General features: G+C 45.5%; 1 protein-coding gene across 1 annotated transcript in view; it reads right to left on the bottom strand.

Moving 5' to 3' along the window:
- Positions 1 to 19,141: 19,141 nt before the first annotated feature.
- The window catches only part of LOC139235661 (zinc finger protein 271-like), a gene marked incomplete at its 5' end in the record, with an annotated part of 106,484 nt that continues 100,452 nt past the window's right edge, over positions 19,142 to 25,173 (bottom strand). The window contains one exon of the mRNA XM_070866706.1: positions 19,142 to 20,036. Within this exon, the coding sequence (XP_070722807.1) occupies positions 19,203 to 20,036 (834 nt within the window). The remainder of the gene's footprint in view (positions 20,037 to 25,173) is intronic.

Genomic DNA, 25,173 nt, shown 5'->3' with positions numbered 1-25,173 from the left:
TCTCATGGCCGATGTGATCATGGACTCAGCTCCACTTTCTTGCCCTTTCCCCATAAACCTTTATTCCCTTATTGCTGAAAAATCAACGTATCTCCGCCTTAAATATATTCAATGACCGAGCCTCCACAGCTCTCTGGGGCAGAGAATTCCATAGATTTACAACCCTCTGAGAGAAGAAATACCTCCTCATCTCAGTTTTAAATTGGCGGCCCCTTATTCTGAGACTTTGCCCCCTAGTTTTAGTTTCCCCTGTGAGTGGAAATATCCTCTCTGCAAGCACATTGTCGAGTTTCCTCATTATCCTGTATTTTTCAATAAGATCACCTCTCATTCTTCTGAACTCCAATGAGTATAGGCCCAACCTACTCAACTTATCTTCATAAGTCAATCACCTCATCACTGGAAGCAACCTAGTGAACTTTCTCTGAACCGCCTCCAATGCAAGCATATTCCTCCCAAAATACGGAGATGAAAACTGTATGCAGTACTCTTGGTTTGGATTCACCAATACCTTGTGCAGTTGTAGCAGGACTTCTCAGCTTTTATAATCCATCCCCCTTGCAATAAAGGTCATCATTCCATTTGCCTTTCTGTTTACTTGCTGTATCTGCACACTAATGTTTTGTGTTTCATGCACAAGGACCTCCAACTCCCTCTGTATTACAGCACTTTGCAATTTTTCTCCATTTAAATTATAATTTGCTTTTCTATTTTTTTCAATTTTGTAATAGGTTATTGTCAGAAGCACTTTTCAGACAGGCTGATAATTTGATGTAACCAGCGCAGCAAATGTATCCGTCTGTTCTTGTTCCAAAATACCAAAATCTAATGTCGCTAATTAAACGTTTGGTGAGATTTGTAGAGATGTGGAAGAAGGGATGAAATGAGGCTTTCAGGAAAGAATGTTCTTTGAATGAATAGTTTGTGAGGCAGTTTTGTGACTCGTCTGCATGAGGTTAAAGGCATGAAATGGAAAAGGACACGTCCAGTGACACTTATATTGTCAATAATGGTTTCTATGTTAATTACTCATCATCATAGGCAGTTCCTCGGAATCAAGGAAGACTTGCTTCCACTCCTGTAGTGAGTTCTTTGGTGGCTGAACAGTCCGATACGAGATCCACTGATTTGTCACAGATGGGACAGATAGTTGTTGAGGGAACGGGTAGGTGGGACTCGTTTGTATACGCTCTTTCTGCTGCCTACACTTGACTTCTGCATACTCTCGGCGTTGAGACTCGAGGTGTACAAATAATTACTGTCTCCTAAGCCTCATCATCATCATAGACAATCCCTCGAAATTGAGGAAGAATTGCTTCCACTCTAAAAGTGAGTTCTCAGGTGATTGTACAGTGCAATATGGGAATTATAGTCACTGTCACTGGTAGGACAGACAGTTGTTGATGGAAAGTCTGGGTGAGGAGTCTGGTTTCTCAGATGCTCCTTCCGCTACCTTCGTTTGTTTGCAGCATGCTCTCGGCGCTGAGACTCGAGGTGTTCAGCACCCTCCTGCATGCTTTTCCTCCACTTACGGTGGTCTTTGGCCAGGGATTCCAAGGTGCCTAATATCCTACTGACGATCCCAACCACTAACCCCAATCCTAACAAATAACCACAACCACTAAACCCTAAACTTGCACCCAAACCCAATCCCGAACCAAAGGTTGTTCACAGGGATCAGTGGAGGAGCTAAAGACCCGATAATGGAAATATTTAAACAATTATCTTGATGCAAGAAATTCTGCAAGCTATGTAAGTAACAAGAAATTATATCAACAAAACTTTCAAAATCAGCAAAGATAGTTACAAAGATCACACATTTCAAAGACTATTACATATAGTAACCACATTCAAAAATCGTTAAACAATATACAAAATAATAGATTTCAAGTCTAAAGCATCATAGTTCAATCAATAGTTGGTTGAAAGGAACGTTATATGAGTGTAACGTGAGACACTCTGGTTCAGTTTATGACACCCACAAGCCGAATACTCAAACAGAACAACCTTGGGATTTGATGTCATAAAAGATGAACTGGGTGAGAAGTGAAATAATCTACAGTAAGAAAAGGCCCAAAATGGAACAGTCGGTAACAGAACATTAAGTAGATATTATTATGGAGAAATCAAACATTCGACACACTGTGTTTGAACCAAGCTGATTTATTCAATATTTGTATAGAACATTAATCTCCAGCTCAGGTATAGGGGTTATTAAGATCAGCAGAAACAAACAATATCTGCCAGAATGAATATCGTTCAATGCCCAATGCAATCAAATTATATCCTGTTCTATTCACCAATACAGCTAGTAAATGGCAGGTTATTTACCCAGTATGCACCACGGGCGAGAAGGTGCCGAACCCAAACTACAGGAGTTCAGTGCGCAGGCGCGCGTCGTGGCTGGTTTTGGAGCATGCGCGGCGAATGTAGTGGCGAAGGAGAAACGGGCAACATGACCTCCGCAGAAGCGTTCCACTTGAGCGGGTGGAGGGGAGCAATGGACCAGCGGGTCGCTTGGAAGGCTTCATAAAGCACCGGTGCCCGCCGCAAGCCCGGAATAATAACCGGCATATCGGCGGTTGCAGTTTTGGGGCTTTCTCCCGGTCGCAGGCCCAGGCTAACGGCGGCCATCTTCGTGCAGGAAGGCGGGCTCAGCGCTCGGCCAGCTTGATTCGCTGAGTCGCACCGCGCATGCGCGGCCATCTTGGTTCAGGAACAAAGTGAGCGATGTCCGTGTCTGTTTCCAACCGGGTCCCAGTGGGTAAAGGTGTAAAACAGATATTTTATTCTCACTCTCCACACCTCGAATTTCTCAACATCTCCCCTAAAGGCGATGCTTAGTACCGACCTTATGGGTTAAGTCCTACATAATTGTAACAGAGAAGGGCCAGAAATATTCAATCCTTGGGTTAGAATCCCCATGTTCAGTCCCAGGGTTAGAATCTCCATCTCATCATTATCATAGGCAGTCCCTCGGAATCGAGGAAGACTTGCTTCCACTCCTAAAGTGAGTTTATTGGCGGCTGTACAGTCGAATACGAGAGCCACAGATTCTGTCACAGGTGGGACAGATAGTCGTTGAGGGAATGGGTGGGAGGGACTGGTTTGCCGCACGCTCTTTCCGCTGCCTGCACTTGATTTCTGCATGCTCTCTGCATTGAGACTCGAGGTGCTCAGCGCCCTCCCGGATGCACTTCCTCCACTTAGGGCGGTCTTTGGCCAGGGACTCGCAGGTATCAGTGGGGATGTCACACTTTATCAGGGAGGCTTTGAGGGTGTCCTTGTAACGTTTCCGCTGCTCACGTTTGGCTCGTTTGCCAAGAAGGACTCCACAAAAGAGCACTTGCTTCGGGAGTCTCATGTCTGGCATGCAAACTGTGTGGCTTGCCCAGTGGAGCTGATCGAGTGTGGTCAGTGCTTCAATGCTGGGGATGTTAGCCTAGATGAGCACACTGATGTTGGTGCGCCTGTCATTCCAGAGGATTTGTAGGATCTTGTGGAGACATCATTGGTGATATATCTCCAACGACTTGAGGTGTCTACTGTACATGGTCCGTGCCTCTGAGCCATTCAGGATGTGGGTATTACTACAGCCCTGTAGACCATGAGCTTGGTGGTAGCTTTGAGGGCCTGGTCTTTGAGCACTCTTTTCCTCCGTCGGCTGAAGGCTGCACTGCTGCACTGGAGGTGGTGTTGCATCTCCTCATCAATGTCTGCTTTTGTTGATAAGACGCTCCCGCAGTATGGGAAATGCTCCATGTTGTCGAGGGCTGCACCGTGGATCTTGATGACTGGGTGGCAGTGTTGTACGTCGAGTACTGGCTGGTGGAGGATCTTTGTCTTACGAATATTTAGCGTAAGGCCCATGCTTTTGAGTTCCTCAGTAAATACGTCGACTATATCCTGGAGTTCAGCCTCAGAATGTGCGCAGACACAGGTGTTGTCCACGTACTGTAGCTCAACGACAGAGGTTGGGGTTATCTTGGACTTTGTCCTGGAGGCGGCGAAGATTATACAGCTTCCTGCTGGTTCTGTAGTTTTGTTCCACTCCAGCAGGGAATTTGTTGAATGTGAGGTAGAGCATGGCAACGAGGAAGATTGAGAAGAGGGTGGGAGCAATGATGCAGCCCTGTTTGACCCTGGTCCCGACGTGGATTGGGTCTGTAATGGATCCGTTGGTAAGGATTATCACCTGCATGTCATCATGGAGCAGGCGAAGGATGTTGAGATATTTTTGAGGGCATCCAAAATGGAGGAGGATGCTCCATGGAACCTCATGGTTCACAGTGTCAAATCCCTTTGTAAGGTTGAAAAAGCCCTTATATCACAGCTGGCGCTGGTCCCTGCATTTTTCGTGCAGCTGTCGCGCTGCAAAGAACATGTCCGATGTGCCCCATGGGGCACTGTGACTTCAGGAGGAGCTCCTCGGCCACAGGGAGAAGACGGTTGAAGAGGACTCGAGCAAAAACTTTCCCAGTGGCTGATTACCAGGGAGATTCCTCTGTAGTTGCTGCAGTTGGACTTGCCCCCCCTTTTTAAAGATGGTCACGATCACTGCATCTCTGTGATCTCCCGTCATGCTCTCCTCCCTCCAGATGAGAGCGATGAGGTCATGTATCCATGCCATCAGCACATCTCCGCCATGCTTTAGCGCCTCAGTAGGGATTCCATCCGCTCCCGTAGCCTTGTTGTTCTTGAGTTGTCTTATGGCTTTTCCTACTCATGCAACGTTGGTGTTTCACTGAAGTGGGGGCGGGACGCATGCTGTGGGATGGAGTCGAGAACACTCGAGTCAAATTCAGAATCTCGATTGAGGAGATCTTCGAAGTGCTCCTTCCAGCGGACCTTGACAACCTCGGTGTACTTGATGAGTGTTTCCCCATTCTTGGCCAGCAGTGGGGTGGGGCCTTGGGAGTTTGGACCGTAGGTGGCCTTGACTGATATGAAGAATCCTCGCACATCATGGCTGTTGGCCAGTTATTGTATCTCCTGTGCTTTCTCCATCCACCACCTGTCCTTTATGTGCCAGGTTTTTTGTTGGACCTCAGCTTTGAGCCGCCTGTAGTGTTGCCTCACTGCTCCTGAGTTGGGTTGTTGCTTGAGCCTCAGAAATATAAATTCTTGGCTCTCTGATCATTCTCATCAAACCAGTCCTCGTGTGTTCTGGCTGAATGACCAAGTGTCTCTTCACAGGCACTGGTTATGAGGCCTGGAGGGCAGACCAAGCACTGTGGGCATTCAGCACCTCAGTGTTATCAAGGCACGTCAGGTTAGCTGTGAAGCGTTGGCTGTATAGGACTCTCTTAGCTGGGACTTTAAGTGCCCCGGCATTGACGTTCTTGCGGCACTGCTTCTGCTGTCCCCTCCACTTTGGGGTTAATGTCGATGATGGGTCAGGCTGTCGTCCAGCCAACAGTCGTCAGCTCCTGTCATGATGTGGGTGATGCGCACACCCTTGCGATCCCTGGCTCGGATGATGACATAGTCGAGCAGGTGCCAGCGTTTGGAGCAAGGGTATTGCCACGATGCCTTGTATTTTTCCCTCTGGCGGAACAAGGTGTTGGTGATGAGAAGTTCATGTTCTAGATATTTTGTCAGGAGTAGGATACTGCTGGAGTTGGCTTTCCCTACCCCCTCACTGCCAATCACGCATCCCCAGAGGGCTGTATCTTTGCCGACCCTGGCATTGAAGTCACCGAGGAGGATCAGTTTGTCACCTGCGGGGACACAGGACAGGGATGTTTCGAGGTTGGAATAAAAATCCTCTTTGGTCTCATCCATTGCATCCAATGTTGGGCCATACGCACCGATGACTGTGGCGCATTGGTTCCGGGATAGGGTAAGTTGAAGCGTCAAGAGGCGTTCGTTAACCCCACAGAGGGTGTCTTTGCGGCTGTCGACCAGCTCATTTTGATGGCGAAGGTGGCGTTCTTCCTCTGGTATTCTTTTCCAGAAAATCTGTAACCTCCATCTTGTTCCTTGAGCTGGCCTTCCCCTGCCTGCCGGATCTCGCTTAGGGTGGCGATGTCGATGTCAAAGCTTCTAAGTTCCCGGGCAACTATGGTGGTGCGGCATTCTGGCCTGTTGCTGTTGGAGTTGTCCAATGGGAGTCCTGTCGTTTCAGGTCCCGAACTTCATGTTAACGGAGTGGAAGATGCCTGTGTATGAGTTCTTTTAACGTGGGGTGGCATAGCTGAGCAAGGTCTTGGTCCAGTGGCAAGGGATCCAAGACGACTGGAGACCAGGCACTTCTGTATGAGCCTAATTGCCTAAGGTGAAATGTTGGCTGCAAGCTCGGCGCTGAGTAGCACCCTTGTTGGTAAGTGGTCCGAGGCTTGGTTGGGGGCAGGCATTAGGAAGTCAGTTGTCTGCTGGAGTTCCAAGTGGGAGGTCAGCAAGGAGTAGGAGGGTGAAAGAATCATAGCCAGGCCACCAGTGGGGAAGGGGAGGTCCAGCCGTCGATGAGGAGAGATATGTAGGCCCGCTGCTGGAGGGATGAAAACCCGCCGCTGGAGGGGCCGGGTGATGTCACGGTCGCCTGGTCGGAGGCACACCTGCTTGCTGGGCGTCGTCGTGAGTAACCTTGTTTCAAATGGCTGAAAATGATGCTAATAAAACACACCAAACTATTTTCTATTTAGATTGGGGTACAGTATTCAATTGCTTAATAAAACATTTTTAAAATAAAATTATTCTTAAAGGTTCCTCCACATTGTTTAAAAGTTTCTTCAGAAGTTTTAAAAGTTTCTCCCGGAGTTTTAAAAAAGGTTTCCCAAGTTATTTAACATTTTTTCCAGAGGTTTTAAAAGTTTCCCCAAGTTGTTTAAAAGTTTCTCTTGAAGTTTTAAAAGTTTTCCCAAGTTGATTAAAAGTTTAAAATGAAAGTCAGTAGTAAGCTACCTGCCTTCGTACTGTTCTATGGGTGCTGCCATCCCACTGCAGCTGCACAAAGCCCTGGCTAGACCACACCTGGAGCACTGCGGGGAAGTAGAGGCTCAGTCATCTCTGAAGGGGGCCCGAATGGCTGGACGCCATGTACATTCCCAGTGTTAGAATCCCCATGTACAGTCCCAGGGTTAGATTCCCCATGTACTCTCCTAGGGTTAGAATGCCCACATACTCGCCCAGGGATAAAATCCCCATTTCCAGTCCCAGGGTTAGAATCCCCATTTACAGTGCCTGGGTTAGAACCCCCATGTATGGTCCCAGGGTTAGAATCCCCATGTACTCTCCGAGTGTTAGAATGCCCAAGTACTCTCCCAGGGTTCGAATCCCCATGTGCTGTCCCAGAATTGGAATCCCAATGTACAGTCTCAGGTTTGGAATCCTGTGACTGCACACAGATGAAGAGAAAAATTGAGGCCTTGAATCTGAGTTGGGGAAAAATCATAGAAACATGATTCAATTTCTATCCTAAACTATTTGAAATCAAATCAAATGAATTGTTGCAATTAACACATTACTTTCATGCCAAATGGGAAACAAGTGATGTGTGGGCTGTGCAGGAGTGTTTGCGCCCGGTTACACAGCATGTCCCTGGCTCTGCACTCTAAATGCACTTCTTTAGGTTCACAGTCTCATTGACACATCCAACTGACTAGATGGACCTCGCCCTTTAAACCCCATCAGAGAAATATCAGCATTTGATGTTTAATTTGCTAAACCTTTATAAAACACTGGTTAGGCCTCAGCTGGAGAATTGTGTTCAAGTTTGGGCTCCAAACTTTCCTAATGATGGCAAGCTTTTAGAGAAGGTGCAGAAGGAATTGTGCCAGGGAGATGGGACTTCCGTGATGTGGAGAGCCTGCTGAAGTTTTCTCCAGAGAGCAGGAAAGGGTAAAAGGAGATTTGATGGAGATGTACAAAATTATGAACGATTTAGGTAGAGTAAATGTGGAGAAAGTGTTTCTAGTGGCATTAGGGAAGGTAACCAGAGGAGTCAGACTTCCGATGATTGGCAAAATAACGAGAGGTGAGATTTGGGATCAATTGTGACTCAGCAAATTGTTCTAATCCAGATTGCACGGTCTTAAAGGGTGGTGGATTGAATTGTAACTTTTAAAAGGGAATTGGATTAATACTTGCTGGGAAAAATATATCTAGCAATGAGTAAAGAGCAGAGGAGTGAGACTCATTGAACAGCTCCACTAAAGAGCCGGCACAGACAGGATGGGCTGCATGGCCTCCTGTGCCGTACTCTCCGTGACAATGGTGGATGATCTTACCCAGAGTGCTCCGAATACGCCCTATCTCCATCAGCAGGGTGGCAACGTGGGTAGGCCTGGTCCCTGGAGAGTATGCCCCTGTGCGGAGAGGCTCCCGTGGACTGATTGGAGCGAGCATGGCATCAGCATCACCAAGTGTGGCTCTCAGGCACCAGGCAACACCGAGTGTAACTCTCAGTCCCGGGCAGCACCGAGTGTGGCTCCCAGGCCTTATGCACCAGGTCGCATGCATCATAGAGTGCGGCTCTCAGGCCCCGGTCAACACCGAGTGTGGCTCTCAGGCCCCGGGCAACACCGGTTGTGGCTCTCAGGTCCCGGGCAACACCGATTGCGGCTCTCAGCCTGCGTGTCAAAGCCTCCGGGCCCGACACCAGCAAATCCCAGGGGCAGTGCCTCCCCCACACCATGAAATACAGCATGCCCAGCAATTCCCAGCCGCTCTGTATCAGGGTGGGTGCTGGATGCGGAAGTCACTCCCTGGTCTCCTGTACAGTATAATATTAGGCAGTCCCTTGAATCGAGGATGACCCACTTCCACACCAAAACGTGATGAGTTCACAGATGTTTCAATATGAGACTTGATATTCCAGGTCCCGAACTACATATTGAAGGGTGGGAGATGCCTGTGCGTGGATTCTTTTAACGCGTCTGTCCGTTGCATACCAGCCACCACACGGGCTGAACAGAGCGAGGTCTTGGTCCAGTGGGAAGGGTTAACCAAGATGACTGGAGATCAAGTTCTGCTGCGCAGACCTGGTGCACATACTCCTACTGCCCATAGATCGCAGTGTGGTCTGGCCCATGCTGTCCCTGGGCCCTTGCCTATCCCGGGCCCTGAACTCGCGCCTCTTGTGGCCCCAATCTCTTCACCCCAAACTCCTGTCTCTTGTGGGGCCCAATCTCTCCGCCCCGAACTCTCGCCTTTCGTGGGCCCCAATCTCTTCCCCCACTGAACTCTCGCCTCTCGTGGGGCCCAATCTCACCGTCCAGAACTCTCGCTGCTTGTGAGCCCCAATCTCACCGCCCCGATCCCTCACCTCTCCGGGGCCCCAAACTCTCCGCCCTGAACTCTCATCTCTCCTTGGCCACAATCTCTCCTCCCTGAACACTCACTTCTCCTTGGCCCCAATCTCTCCATTCCGAACTCTTCCCTCTCCTTGGCCCCAATCTCTCAGCCCCGAACTCTTCCTTCTCCTTGACCCCAATCTCTCAGCCCCGAACTCTCGGCCTTGTGGGCCACAATCTCTCAGCCCTGATCTCCCGGCGCTACTCCACCTGGACCTCACCACTCCTCTGCTGCTTGCTGCACCACCTGCTGTACCTGGGCCGTTCTGATGATCCTATCCATGCTCCAATCGCTGACCTGGATTCCGGTACAAAGCAAAATCTAGAATCTCAAGTCTACAAATCTAGGGCAATTTAGAATAAATCGCCTCTCAACTATGCTGCAAATGTTAGAAAGATGCTTTGGATACCTGGCCTCCTGTGTGGATCTGTTTGTTGCATCTGTTTGAGCTGGAGTGGAGATGGAGGAGAAGCTGCTGGGTTTCAACCCCAGTAATTCTGGGCCCAGTGGGACCAACAATTCCCCATGTGGGGCTCTCAATGGAGGTGGGTTCCCTTTCCTGAAGGACATTAATGAACCAGTTATGTTTTACCACAAACTGCAGCTTTCATGGTTACTATTTCTAGTGCTGGTGCCAGAAATTACCAAGTTCATTAAGCTCAATTTCTCAAAGTGCCTTTGTGTTTTTGTGGGTTCTCTCTCATCCACCCTTTTCATGAATGAAATTCACTTTACAGGGTATTAAAAGGGGAGGATTTATCGACCGGAGGCTCAAACATCACATTAACATCTGACGAAGTCACTCGATTCATCGTGAATGGAATATCATCCAGCAGCTATGGATGCAAAAAGCACTGTTCTTTGTGGGGAGAAAGTGTACACGTGCTCTGCGTGTGGACAAAGCTTCAGCCGATCATCCAACCTGGAGAGACACAAGCGCAGTCACACTGGGGAGAAACTGTGTAAATGTGGGGACTGTGGGAAACGTTTCAACTACCCGTCCCAGCTGGAAACACACCAGCGAGTTCACACTGGGGAGAGGCCGTTCACCTGCTCTGAGTGTCAGGAGGGATTCACTCAGTCATCCAAGCTGCTGATACATCAGCGAATTCACACTGGGGAGAGGCCGTTCACCTGTTCTATGAGTGCGGGAAGGGATTCATTCAGTCATCGCACCTGTTGAGGCACGGGCGAGTTCACACTGGGCAGAGGCCATTCACCTGCTCTGAGTGTGGGAAGGGATTCACTCAGTCATCCCACCTGTTGAGGCACCAGCGAGTTCACAAATGATTATAGGGGTTGGATTATGCTGTTATTGCTGCTGTTAATCACAACCCGACTGAACCATGTTCATTCTGACAATTGGGGTATGTTTCCACTGATGAAAACTCCTGTAATATTCGGGATATAGACAAATGAATTCATGTTGCTTTCAACGCATTGCTGCAGGCTTTTCTCTTTCCCACCCGAGTGTTTAGCATCACCTGGCTGGAGCTCAGAGAGGACAATCTGGGGGGAGGATCATATGGGTGAAGAACTTCAGCATGGACACAGTCCTTCAGGGTCATACTGAGAGGGGAAAATGGCACTTTGTTCTTTCTCATCTCTCTTCACTGACAGCAACCCGTGCGGGCCAATCTTGACAGTGTAAGGTGCGGATGATATCCACCCAAGGGTGCTAAAAGAGATAGGATGGGAGCTCTGCCAGCCTCTTGCTCATATCGCCAACAGATCAGTAGATTCATGGGTTGTTCCCTGAGATTGGATGGTAGCACATGTAGTTCCCATTTTTCAATTGTGCACAAGCCAGAGCTCGGAAACTGAAGGCCCATCAACGTGACCTTGATCACTGGGAAGGTGCTTGAAGGGATCCTGAGAGATGCTGTTTTCCATCATGGGGAAAGTGAAGGGGCCATTAGAGATACTGAACATGGATTCCGGAAAAAAAATGTCACGTCTTACAAACTAGCTTGAGTCTGTAAAGAAGTTGTTAGGTTGGTGGATGGGGGAATCTGGTTGACATTGTCTACCTCAAGGTGTCAAACTCATATTCGAGGGTGGGCCTGATCCAATATCCTGGCACTTGGCATGGGACACATTCAGCAAAAGCTATTAAAATAGGAATAATTGAAGATAAACTACATCGGAATTTACATTTAGATTTTATTTACTGCCGCTGCTCCCAATCCCTGGCACCTCTTAGCTTGAGCATTCATGAACTGACCCTGCTCAAACCATAAGCACAAGGATATCGGTGCATGGTTCTGCCTGTGACCACAAGGCTGTGTCACTGCCACACAGAGATACCGTTTCCTTGTTTCACATCTCCATACAAACACCATCTCTTCACACATCACCTTGCTACACAATTGCAGCAGACATGAGCAAGGCCCTGAGGCTTATTACAATACATATTTCATTGCAGCAAAGGTTACATTGGGAGAAATGATCAGTTATTTTCCATTACAGGCAAAATTCCGGACAAACCAGCAGCACATTGGCACCTGAACAGTGTTTCATTGGCCTACAGGCTTTTCTTAAATAGATTTTCTGCCTGGATATAAACTTAAACCAGCTTTGCAGGTGTGATGCTCTATTCACACATTGAAGGTGAGAGAGATGCTGTGGGGAACACGCTAAGTCCAGTAGCTGAAAGTGATTGACAGACTGGGTTTTGTGTTTAGTGATCCCGGGCGTGTTACCAATACCAGCAAAGATGAAGCCCATGGAATAAAAGGGACAGTGGATACTGTCTCACTGTGAGCGAGTCAAAATGAGAAGCTTCAACAACAGCAGATGTTTCACAAAGGGAGACCTCACCAGACCAAAGGACATTGGTGGCGTTTAATGGGCTGTTTGTGTCACTGGGCTACAGGAGGCTATTTGTGGCAGAAGGAAAGCTGGTCACAGCAAACAAACTGTTTACCGGCCTGTCCAGGGCCCACTCTGACCCCCACCTTCTCTCTCTCACTATTGATGGACACTGCTGCAGTAATTGCTCCTCTGACCTTTCCTCTCTTGTCCCTCCTACACCCCTAATACACGGCCCGACACAATCTTCCTCCCCCTACATCCTCACTGTGCTGGAATCCACACCAGTCTCCCCATCTGCTCCTTGTTCTCTCCCTGGATCCTGAAACTACAGAACTCACTGATCCCTCCTGAATTCTACAGGCTCTAAAACTGAAGCTTGGTGGCCCTCAGTCCCCACTCCTTGATTTACCTCCCCTTCTCTCCTCCTCTTTCCCCCTTGGTTGTGTTCCACACTCTGGGCCTTGGGCCTTCCCCGGGGATTCTCAGTATGAACAGGGGGATGTGTGTTGAGACAGGATATCCCAGCTCTCCACCTTTAAAGGGACAAGGAGAGGACCAGCTGGGCTGAATGGCCCTGCTTTATGACATCACTGCAGTGCCGAGCAACCACCCTCCCTGAGCCCTGATCATTATGGGCTGGGTTGAGCTCAGTGCTGTTACAGGAAGGGAACCAGGAGCAGGATTCGAGCCATGTGGAGCCCAGGATCAATGGGGAGAGGTACAGGATCAATTTATACCTTATTGAGTGAGAAATGTCAGTGTCCCGGACACTCCCTGTCCCTCAGTATCTGTGTCAGGGAGCGACCGATGGGTTCACTCTGTATCTGACCTGTGTTGTGCCTGACTGGAGAGTGTTTGATGCTGACATGGGCTGCTCAGCTCGATGAGCACAACATTTAACTCAAAGATGATCAGATACACCCATCAGCTTCTCCCCTGGACACAGGTCCTGAAGGACAGGGAGTGTCTCTATTAATTTGGTTGGTGTCCTTGATCAAATTTAAATAACTCATCTCTTTTTAAACATTCGTTCATGGGATGTGGGTGTCGCCTCTCACCTCTCATTCTTATTAACACTGGAGAATATAGGCTTAGTCTACTCAATCTCTCATAGGACAATCCCCCCATCCCAGGAATCAGTCTGGTGAATCTTCATTGCACTCCCTCTTTAGGAAGTTTATCTTTCCTTAAAAGCACCTGAAGGTAACAATGATGTAATTTACTGTGTTCTGTAAGCATTTGCTATTTTGTTTTATTTTTTCTGCACTGTATTGTGTTTAGTTCATAAAATATTAATCTAAATTAAATTGGAGTTATTGAAATTAACTAAGCTATGTTTTATTCAAGGTCAATAATGATAGTTTTACGAATGATTTCTGCTGATTTAACGAATTTTTAATTCCGAAGGAAGTTTTGAAGTTCCAAACTTAAAAAAAGAACCAAGTGTTGATTTAAAACAAACTTCTGTTTGTTCACTTGAGTAGTAACGAATTCAGTCTTGTTTATAATCAATTTACAAGTGGAGTATAGTCACAGATGGAGCACGTGTAACCAGGCACGAGTATCTCCACGCTAACAAACAAAGGAAAAAGCTTACATTTATAGACTGTTTTCTTATCAAACTGGAGCCGGCATTGCCTAATATGGTAGTCTCTGGCTACTGCATAGTCCAGAGACACAAGTTTACATCAGCAACACATTTAGAAGCATTGCGGCCTGGCTACGGTGATTATAAACCACCAGTTCTTGACTTTTCTTATCCAAACAATATTTCTAATCAATTCTGTTATGAATATCGAAGCCTGGTTGGTCGCAAACACCAGCTGTTGCTAAGTGAAATCTGTCTCTCTCTCCCTAATAATACGAAACACATTTTTTCCTCTATCGAATGAATGAAACATAAACCCTTTTCAGAAGCTGAATTAACCAGGGTCCACATGTCAACCTGTCCCACAGGTTTTTTTTATGAGTTACATTACCTGTTGAAAAAGTGTTTTATATCTTTCTTTGTCTTTACTAATCCTGGTTTCCTCTCAGCGTCCTTCCCTTTCCTTATATTTTCATTGTCCCTTATTGACTTCCTTACAGCATAATGCAATGACCAGAATCCCTGAAGCTATTATCCGTGCTATCACCAATCCCAGCTGAAACAATCTAACTAGATCCGACTTTCCACCATTCCTGATTGGCAAGTCTCGGGATTGCCTGTTCTGTCTCTCTATTCCTCTATATGATTTGCACTGTGTGTTTCTGGGATGTCCTAATTCGCAGAATTATGAGCTTTAAAGCCAGAAACAAGGAGCATATAGTGTCCTATGTGTGGAATGACTCGACTGGCTTCATCCTCCAGAGGCAGTCTTGTCTGCAGATAAGTTGCGTTGTGATGATGTACCAGAACCAACGTTTAGCACCGATGCATGTGTTCCTCGGTGGAATCAAGCTAAAGTGATGTTCTAGTATGGGGCATCGGGTTGAACCCACAGTCATATACGTGACAGTAGTAGTCACACAATACTGTCCTTTTCCTTTATACACGGTATTAGTTTGGCCTTTGCCCCATTTATTTATTTCAATCTGGCATTCTGGAGATTCTTTGTCGAAGGTGAACCCACAAGCTGGAACATCTACAAACCCATGTTGTCCCTTTCAGAGTACAACACTGCATATCTGGTGCTATCCAAGTTCCTCCCCTCTGAATCAGATATCTTGGATATTCCTCATACTGTTTATGGATCGGACCTAACTCAGTCTTCCACCCTTGCAAACGATTCTACCCTATCCACCGTCCAAGGTTTCGTTTCATTTCCATTTTTCCTTAGCAAAGGCAAGATCAATCCCACTGGTCTAATATCTTCACTTCTTTCTCCTTCCCTCGGGGCCAAAATCCCCATTCCAATTAGCTGCATCACATCAACGCCTCTGACTTGATTCCCCTAAACCATTTTCTCAGTTGTTCTTCATGAATAAACAAAGGGATTTGATTACTCTCTCTTGTCCAGTCCCTTCTGTACCACATTCATCATAAATGTCACAGAGGCTACACACAATACCACCAGTGAGCCACATCGTGTTCCCATTCACTTTCTATATCTATTTTGTTTACTCCTGTTAACCTTACTGTGGCTCCTATTCTGAGCTATCCTGTCAGCTCTCACTTTCCTTGTGATTTAAACTGATTCTCCTTGTGTTCCCCATCTTCCTCATCCCTTGGATCCTATTTTCTATTCTTTCCTAACACATCCTTTTACAAATTCTCTTCCCATTTTGTCTATTAATTGTGAATATCTCCCTTCACATAATCGAGTTGATATATTCAAGCTCATGTTTAAAACTTTTGATTTCAATTAACAATTTAAAAACACACATTGTCATATAATACATTTCCTGATTCAGTTACTTCTAGTCCATTAAAATGTGGGCTCTTTTACTGGATCGGACAGGTAGAGTTCTTTTTGTGAGGTGGGATGTCATTTTATTTAAGTCCCACATATGATGATCACTATCAGCGTTTGTACTTGGCAAACCAATAATTAACATTACTGATCAACATACAACATTTCTTACTTTAAAATAACCTGCCGTCATTATCTTTTAAGTTTGTATTGAAATATTTTATAATGATCTTGAATTACTTATTGTCCTGATGTGATACTAACTCTTTAAGTGAACACTATTAATTTAGTGTTTGGGGTCAGGGTGTGTCCCAACCCACCTGGTTCAGGGGAGTCTTCCTGGTCTCCCAATCTTCCCAAGGAGCAGGCTTTAGGGTTCTTTCCCTATTACCACCAAAATTATGCTTTTGAGGGTCTCTTCTCGGTTTATCAAGGATTCCAAAACTAACCCTTTTGAGGTCCTCTGTTTCCTCCTGGAGATCGCCTCTCACTTGGATCCATGTTTTGTTATGGAACCTGTAAGGTCTGGCCTCCTTATCTCCCACCTTCAGCTTGTAGCTGATCTGTACACAGCCATGGCCACCTTTCCAGACAGAGACAGGCTGACTTTTTTTGTTTTTAGCCTCTCTACAAGCTTTCTTTGTTCAGTACTTAGTGGAGGCCTTGAAACTGATGACCATTCTAGCTGTAAGGAAATCCTAATTTGATCAGCATTCTCGCCACTATAAATTCTAATGCCTCTGACAGGTAGCAGTGTGTTTAACTCTATCCGGATTATTTCAAAGTCGGTTTCTCTATGGAGAATGTGTCACGGCCTCGATGGTTTAAAAAGTTCTCTCACTCTCCAGAGCCACATTAGCCATTTCATGTTGTGCTGTTGTCGATAACTGAGCATGCCTGAGACTTGTTCACACACACACGCAGCGTTATTCCAGTATCATGCCACATGTGACATCCAATCCAAGCCATTTGAGGTGATCTTATCAAAAGATCGTGGGGTGTCTGAAGATCTTTGCTCATCTCCCTCTGCACGGTCCCGATGTCTCGGGTAGTGGCCAGGCGATCAAATTCAGTTTTCTTATTGTTCAGTGTAGGCAATGACACAAACATCTGAGAGAGAAATCTTAGCAATTTCCTACACTTCCCTGACTTGAACAAGAATTTACATTAACACCAGATTGTACCCAGGTGATTTATGACAATTCACCCAGAAACAATGAGTTAAGAAACATTTCTATTTGGAGGTGTAACTTTCCTGTTTTCCTCTTATATCCTCACTCATTTCCTCTCATTTCATTTTATACAGTGTTCACCATTTCATTCATAAGCCCGGAGGAACTTTACTGTCGAATACAATATTATCATACTGTCTTTAAACATCGATCAAACATTCCCACTTGGTCCAAGTTTTGACCCAGTTTCTTTGTTTAATTTTATTTAACCGAACCTCTTCTTGGACCTTTTATTCTCCAAAATATGCCAGAGAGCAATTCAGTCTCCAAGAGGAAGGATGTTAGTTACCTTTAGCATAACAGTCACCCCCAAAAAGTTATTTCTGAATACATTGTTTGGACAGAACCAGAGAGACGGGACTTTTTCAAAAATAAAACATAATTTTCTCAATTTTCAGCTAAATTTTCCTTCCCATGCTGCTTGACCAGCGACGCTTAGCAATATATATACATATATATATATATATATATATACATAAAATCAGTTTTAATTTCACAAACAAATTATGCCCAGACGTTGTCATTTTACGAAGAAGACAAAAGTAACAATTGCGTTTGGATGCAAGTCATTTATCTTCCCCTTCGAGCAGTGTGACTTGGACAATAGGATTACATCGGATATACGGCACAGAAACAGGCCATTCGGCCCAACCAGTCCATGCCAGCGTTTATGCTCCACTCGAGCCTCCTCCCTTCTTTCCTCATCTAACTATATCCACATAACCCTCGATTCCCTTCTCCCTCATATACTTGTCTAGCCTCCCCTTAAATGCATCGATACTATTCGCTTCAACCACTCCCTGTGGCAGCGAGTTCCACATTCTCACCACTCTCTGAGTAGAGGTTTCTTCTGAATTCCCCATTTGATTTCTTGGTGACTATCTTATGTTGATGGCCTCTAATTATGCTGGTCCCCACAAGTGGAAACACTGTGTCTACTCTATCAAAACCTTTCATCATTTTAGAGATATTATGTCACCCCTCAGCCTTCTTTTTTCAAGAGAAAAGAGACCTGGCCTGTCCATCCTTTCCCGATAGGTATCCGCTCGCCTTTCTGGTATCATCCTTGTAAATCTTCTCTGCACCCTCTCCAGTGCCTCCATATACTTTTTATAATATGGTGACCAGAATTGCACACACAAAGTCTAACCAAGGTTCGATACAAGTTTAGCATTACTTCACCACTTTTCCATTCGATAACAATTCAATTCTATAACAATCGATCCCAATAATTTAACTCAATACTTTAAATTCTTAAGTCCAACGTTGTCAGCATGCTGCGACATTCGATGTCTGCAGATAACTGGAGATAATTTTGTTTTAACTGCTGGATCTTTTGCTATGCCATCAACCTCTTATCCAACTGGAACTGGCATTGCCTGATATGGTAGTCTTTGGCTATAGTATAGTCCAGAGACACAAGTCTGCATTTTCTTCAACATACATCAACACTGTTAGAAGCACGTAAAACACTGGTCTTCCTGTGGCAAGCACAAACCACTAGTCTCTGAACTTTTCTTATTCTAACATAATATTTCTAATCTAAACATTCTATGATGAAAATATCCATGGCCAGTTGGTTGCAAACACCAACTGTTGCTCAGTGAAATCTTTCTCTAATGATAACAACCACATTTTCCCCGATATGGAATGAACTAAACATGAACACCTTTCAGAAGCTGAATTAACCGAGTTCCCTATACCAACACCCCTCACATCTTCCTTTCACTTCAACTGAAAGAAAAACACCAGATTGCATCAGTCGGAATTTGAAAGATATTTACAACAGATGCTCGATATTCTTAGAGTTAGCATTGTTCTATATTCTGTCTACTCGAGGAGTTTGATAACAGACTTTCTCCTGTGAATGTAGAGCTGGAATATTGGGCCGGGATGTATTTACTTGTTCATCTTGTTGACTCGAAAATGTTGCCAATTATTTGACGTGACCTGTATTTTCTTAAATACATTTCCTGAATGGATTCAAATTTAACCCAGGTTTGCAGGCGTGATGCTCCATTCACACATCGAAGGTGAGAGAGATGCTGTGGGGCACACGCTAAGTCCAGTATCTGAAAGTGATTCACAGACTGGATTTAGTGTTTAGTGATCCCGGGTGTGTTACCGACACCATCCCACAATACCAAGGCTAGAAGAGGCACTCTGGAAGATATGGGGAACTTGAACTAGTCCACGAGAGTAACCAAAGGTATGAGAACTGAAATAATCCAGAGTTAGAAAGGAGAAAAGACCCCAAAATGGTGCAGTCAGTAACAGGACATCAATTAGTCTCCTCTTATCTTGGAACATTAAATACCGACACACTCTGTTATTGAAACATCAAAATATTATATTCCAGCCCAGGTATAGGGTTATTATCATCAGAAACAAACTTCAACTGTCGGAATGGACACGATTCAGTCAGGATGTGATTAACAGCAGCAATGATAGCAGAATCCAACCACTGCAGTCACTTGTGAACTTGCTGGTGTCTCAGCAGGTGGGATGACCGAGTGAATCCCTTCCCACACTCAGAGCAGGAGAATGGCCTCTCCCCAGTGTGAACTCGCTTGTGCCTCAGCAGGCTGGATGATACAGTGAATCCTTTCCCACACTCAGAGCAGGTGAACGGCATCTCCCCAGTGTGAACTCGCTGGTGTGTCAGCAGGCGGGATGACACTATGAATCCTTTCCCACACTCCGAGCAGGTGAACGGCCTCTCCCAAGTGTGAACTCGCTGGTGTGTCAGCAGGTGGGATGGCCAAGTGAATCGCTTCCCACACTCAGAGCAGGCGAACGGCCTCTCCCCAGTGTGAACTCGCTGGTGTGCCAGCAGGTCGGATGACTGCGTGAATCCTTTCCCACATTCAGAGCAGGTGAACGGCCTCTCTCCAGTGTGAACAAGCTGGTGTTTCACCAGGCTGGATGACTGAGTGAATTGCTTCCCACACTCTGAGCAGGTGAATGGCCTCTCCCCTGTATGAACTCGGTGGTGTTTCTGCAGGGTGGATGACCAAATGAATCCCTTCCAACACTTTGAGCAGGTGAATGGCTTCTCCCCGGTGTGAACTCGCTGGTGTTTCAGCAGGTAGGATGACTGAATGAATCGCTTCCCACTCACGGGGCAGGTGAACGGCATCTCCCCAGTGTGACCTCGCTGGTGTGCCACCAGGTCGGATGACTGAGTGAATCCTTTCCCACATTCAGAGCAGGTGAACGGCCTCTCCCCAGTGTGAACAAGCTGGTGTTTCACCAGGCTGGATGACTGAGTGAATCGCTTCCCACACACGGGGCAGGTGAACAGCTTCTCCCCAGTGTGAATGTGTTGATGAATTTCCAGTGCAGACGGGTAGCTGAATCCCTTCCCACTGTCCCCACATTTCCACGGTTTCTCCGTGGTGCGGGTGTGCTTCCGTCTCTCCAGGTTGGATGATCAGTTGAAGCCTCCTCCACACACAACACGTTTAGAGTTTCTCCCCGCTGTGAAGGGTGCGATGGTTTTTCAGGCTGTGTAACTGGTTAAAGCTCTTTCCACAATCAGTGCACTGAAACACTCTCACACGGGTGTGTGTGTCTCAGTGCTTTTTCAGTCACACTGATGTTTGTAATCTTTCCCCACAGACAGAATAAACAAATATTTCTCCTTCCACATTCAAAGGCCGATGATATTAAAGTTCTGATGCATCGAGTGACTCTATCTGATCACGACGTGACGTTTAGTTTGAGTTTCCCTTCTTCAAATCCTCCCCTTCTAACACCCTGCAAAAGGAGTTTACAAAAGTCATCACTAAGTACAGGATTGAAATTCAGAAGAGACAATTCTAGTTTCTATGGAACATTCTTTCCTTCTGCTGTGTGGTTTTAAGTATTGTCTTAAAAAAATAATAAAGAGGGAGAAGATAGACTGAGAGTAAACTGGCAAGAAATATAAATACAGTCAGAGCTTCTACAGATATATAAAAAGGAAGAGATAGCTAAAATAAACGTTGGTCCCTGAGAGGATTAAACGGGGAAATGGCAGAGACTTTAAACAAATATTTTGTGTGGTCTTCACGGTGGAAGACACTAAAAATATCCCAATAATAATAGATAATCAAGGGGTCACAGGCAGCGAGGAACTTAAAACAATCACTATCACTGGAGAAAAAGTACTAGACCAACTATTGGGACTAAAGGTGGACGTCCCCTGGACCTGATGGCCTGCATCCTGGGGTGTTAAAAGAAGTGGCTGCAGAGAAAGTGGATGGATTGGTTGTAATCGACCAAAATTTCCTGAATTCTGACAAAGTCCCAGTGGATTGGAAAACCTCAAATGCAACACCCCTATTCAACAAGGGAGGGAGGGAGAGAGAAAGCAGGAAACTATAGAGCAGTTAGCTGAATATCTATCATTGGGAAAATGCTGGAGGCCATTATTAAAGAAATAGTTGCAGGACATTTAGAAAATCATAATAGTCAAGCAGAGACGGCATGGTTTAATGAAAGGGAAATCACGTTTGACAAATTTGCTCGAGTTCTTTAAGGATGTAACGAGCAGGGTGGATGAAGAGGAACCAGTAGCAGTTGTGTATTTGGATTTCGAGAAGGCATTTGATAAGGTGCCAGATAAAAGGTTACTGCACAATATAAGAACTCACAGGATTGGGGGTAATATATTAGCATAGATGTAGGATTGGCTAACTAAGAGAAAACAGAGGTCGGGATAAATGGGTCATTTTCAGGTTGGCAAACTATAACTAGTGGGGTGCCACAGGGATCAGTGCTGGGGCCTCAACTATTTACAATCCATATTAATGACTTGAATGAAGGGACGGAGTGCACTGCAGCCAAATATGCTGCTGATACAAAGATAGGTGGGAAAGCAAGTTGTGAGGAGGACACAAAGAATCTGCAAAGGGTTATGGACAGGCTCAGTGAGTGGGCAAACATTTGGCAGATGGAATATAATGTGAGAAAATGTGAGGTTATGCACTTTGGTTGGAAGAATAAAAAAGCAAATTATTATTTAAATGGAGACTACAAAATGCTGCGGTACAGAGAGATCTGGGGGTCCTTGTGCATGAAACACAAAAAGTTAGCATGCAGGTACAGCAAGTAATCAGGTAGGTAAATGGAATGTTGGCCTTTATTGAAGGGGAATGGAGTATAAAAGTAGAGAAGTCTTGCTGCAAATGTACAGGGTGTTCGTGAGACCACACTTGGAGTACCACGTACAGTTTTGGTCTCCTTATTTAAGGAGGGATATACTTGCATTGGAAGCAGTTCAGAGAAGGCTCACGAGGTTGATTCCTGAGATGAAGGGGTTGTCTTATGAAGTAAGCTTGAGCAGGTTGGGCCTGTACTCATTGCAGTTTCAAAGAATGAGAGGTGATCTTATTGAAACGTGTAAGATTCTGAGGGGGCTTGACAGGGTAGATGCAGAGAGGATGTTTCCCCTCTTGGGGGAATCTAGAACTAGGGTGCATAGTTTCAGAATAAGGGGTCGCCCATTTAAAACGGAGATGCGGAGGAATTTCTTCTCTGAGGGTCGTGAATCTTTGGAATTCTCTCCCCCAGAGAGCTGTGGAGGCTGAGTCAGTCAATATATTTAAAAGGGAGATAGACAGATTTTTGAAATATAGGGGAGTCAAGAGTTATGGGGAGGAGGCAGGAAAGTGGACTTGAGGTCAAGATCAGATCAGCCATGATTTTATTGAATGTCAGAGCAGGCTCGAGGGATCCAATGGCCTCCTCCTGCTCCTATTTCTTATTGTTAATCTGTGAACCTTGACCTGAACGTTCCAAAATGTTACTGATTTTGAGGAATAGACAAAATATCTAAGCATTGATAAATGCATCATCTCACATCTCCAACTGAGGTAACCTGCTCTAACTATGTCAGTATTTGTGTCAGCTGTGACTCAGTGGGTAACACACTTTCCTCTGGGTCACAAGGTTGTGGGTTGATGTCGCACTCCAGAGACATGAACACAAAACTCTCGGCTGATGCTCCAGTGCAGTGCTGAGGGACTGCTGTACTGTCGGAGGTGCTGTCTATTGGATAAGATGTGAAACCGAGGCCCCGTCTGCTCCCTCAGGTGGATGTAAAAGGTCCCATTGCACTATTTCAAGCAGAACAGGGGAGTTATCCCCGATGTCCTGGCCAATATTTTTCCTTAACATCAGTAAAGCAGATTATCTGGTCATTATCACATTGTAAATTGGTTGCTGCGTTTCCTACATTACGATAGTGACTACAGTTCAAAAAGAACTGAATTGACTGTAAAGTGCTTTGGGGCATCTGGTGGTGGTGAAAGGTGCGAAATAAATGCAAGTGTTTTTATTTTCGATATGTCTTTTATTACTCTCCCTTCTCCCATTGTGCCTCCTTTTGTCTGCTGTCACTTCCCCACCTCCTCTTCCCCACCCAACTTTACAGTTCATTTCTTGTGTACATGGTCTCTCTCTCTCTCCTTTCCCTCACTCTATCGCTCCCTATAAGCTGTCCATCTGCCATATCTCCCAGTCCTGATCAAATGCTCTCCCTGACCCATCACCATTTCTCCTTCCTTTATAGACAACAACAACTTTCATGTATATAGCACCTTTAAGAACATAAGAGTTATGAGCAGGAGTAGGCCATACGGCCCCTCGAGCCTGCTCCACCATTCAATAACATCATGACTGAACATCAACCTCAACTCCACTTTCCCGCCCGATCTCCATATCCCTTGATTCCCCGAAACGCCAAAAATGTATCTATCTCAGCCGTGAAATAACTCTGTAAAATGGCCCCTGGTGCTTCACAGGAGCATTATCAGATAGAATTTGACACCGAGGGTCAAAGAGGCACATTTTAAAGAGGGTTAAAAAGGAAAAGAGTGGCTCAAGTAAATGTTGGTCCCCTGGAGGATGAGACTGGGGAATTAATAATGGAGAACAGGGAAATGGCAGAGACGTTGAACAAATATTTTGTATCGGTCTTCACGGTAGAAGAAACTAAAAACATCCCAATAGTGGATAATCAAGGGGCTACAGGTAGGGAGGAACTTAATACAATCACTATCAGTAATGAAGTGGTACTAGGTAAAATAATGGGACTAAAGGCGGACAAGTCCCCTGGAACTGATGCCTTACATCCCAGGGTCTGAAGAGAAATGGCTGCAGAGATAGTGGATACCAAAATTCCCTGGATTCTGGGGCGGTCCCAGCAGATTGGAAAACCACAAATGTAACGCCCCTATTTAAAAAAGGAGACTGACAAAAAGCAGGAAACTATAGACCAGTTACCCGAACATCTGTCGTTGGGAAAATGTTGGAGTCCATTATTAAGGAAGCAGTAATGGGACATTTGGAAAAGCATGATTCAATCAAGCAGAGTCAGCATGGTTTTATGAAAGGGAAATCAGGTTTGACAAATTTGCTGGAGTTTTTTGAGGATGTAACGATCAGGATGGATAAGGGGGAACCAGTGGATGTGGTGTATTTGGATTTCCAGAAGGCATTCGATAAGGTGCCACGTAAGAGGTTACTGCACAAGATAAATGCTCACTGGGCTGGGGGTAATATATTAGCATGGATAGAGGATTGGCTAACTAACAGAAATCACAGAGTCGGGATAAATGGGTCTTTTTCCAGTTGGCAAACAGTGACTAGTGGGATGCCGCAGGGATCGGTGCTGGGTCCTCAACTATTTACAATCCATATTAATGACATGGATGAAGGGACAGTGTGTAATGTAGCCAAGTTTGCTGATGATACAAAGATGGGTGGGAAAGCAAATTGTGAGGAGGACACAAAAAATCTGCAAAGGCTCAGTGAGTGAGCAAAAATTTGGCAGATGGAGTATAATGTGGGAAACTGTGAGATTATCCACTTTGGCAGAAATAATAGAAAAGCAAATTATAATTTAAATGAAGAAAAATTGCAAAGTGCTGCAGTACAGAGAGACCTGGGGGTCCTTGTGCATGGAACACAAAAAGCTAGTATGTTGGTACAGCAAGTAATCAGGAAGGCAAATGGAATGTTGGCCTTTATTGCAAGGGGGATAGAGTATAAAAGCAGAGAAGTCCTGCTACACCTGTACAGGTATTGGTGACACCACATCTGGAGTACTGCGTACAGTTTTAGTCTCCTTATTTAAGGAGAGATATCCTTGCATTGGAGGCTGTCAGAGAAGGTTCACTAGGTTGATTGCAGATATGAGGAGGTTGTCTTATGAAGATCGGTTGAAGAGGTTGGGCCTATACTCATTGGAGTTCAGAAGAATGAGAGGTGATCTTATTGAAACATATAAGATAATGAGGGCGCTCGATAAGGTGGATTCAGAGAGGATATCTGCACTCATAGGGGAAACTAAAAGTAAAGGACATAGTCTTAGAATAAGGGGCCGCCCACTTAGCACTGAGACGAGGAGAAATTTCTTCTTTCAGAGGGTTGTAAATCTGTGAAATTCTCTGCCC

Source organism: Pristiophorus japonicus, chromosome 23, assembly GCF_044704955.1.
Source record: "Pristiophorus japonicus isolate sPriJap1 chromosome 23, sPriJap1.hap1, whole genome shotgun sequence".
Lineage (NCBI taxonomy): Eukaryota > Metazoa > Chordata > Chondrichthyes > Pristiophoridae > Pristiophorus > Pristiophorus japonicus.
This window is presented reverse-complemented; position numbering and strand designations above follow the sequence as displayed.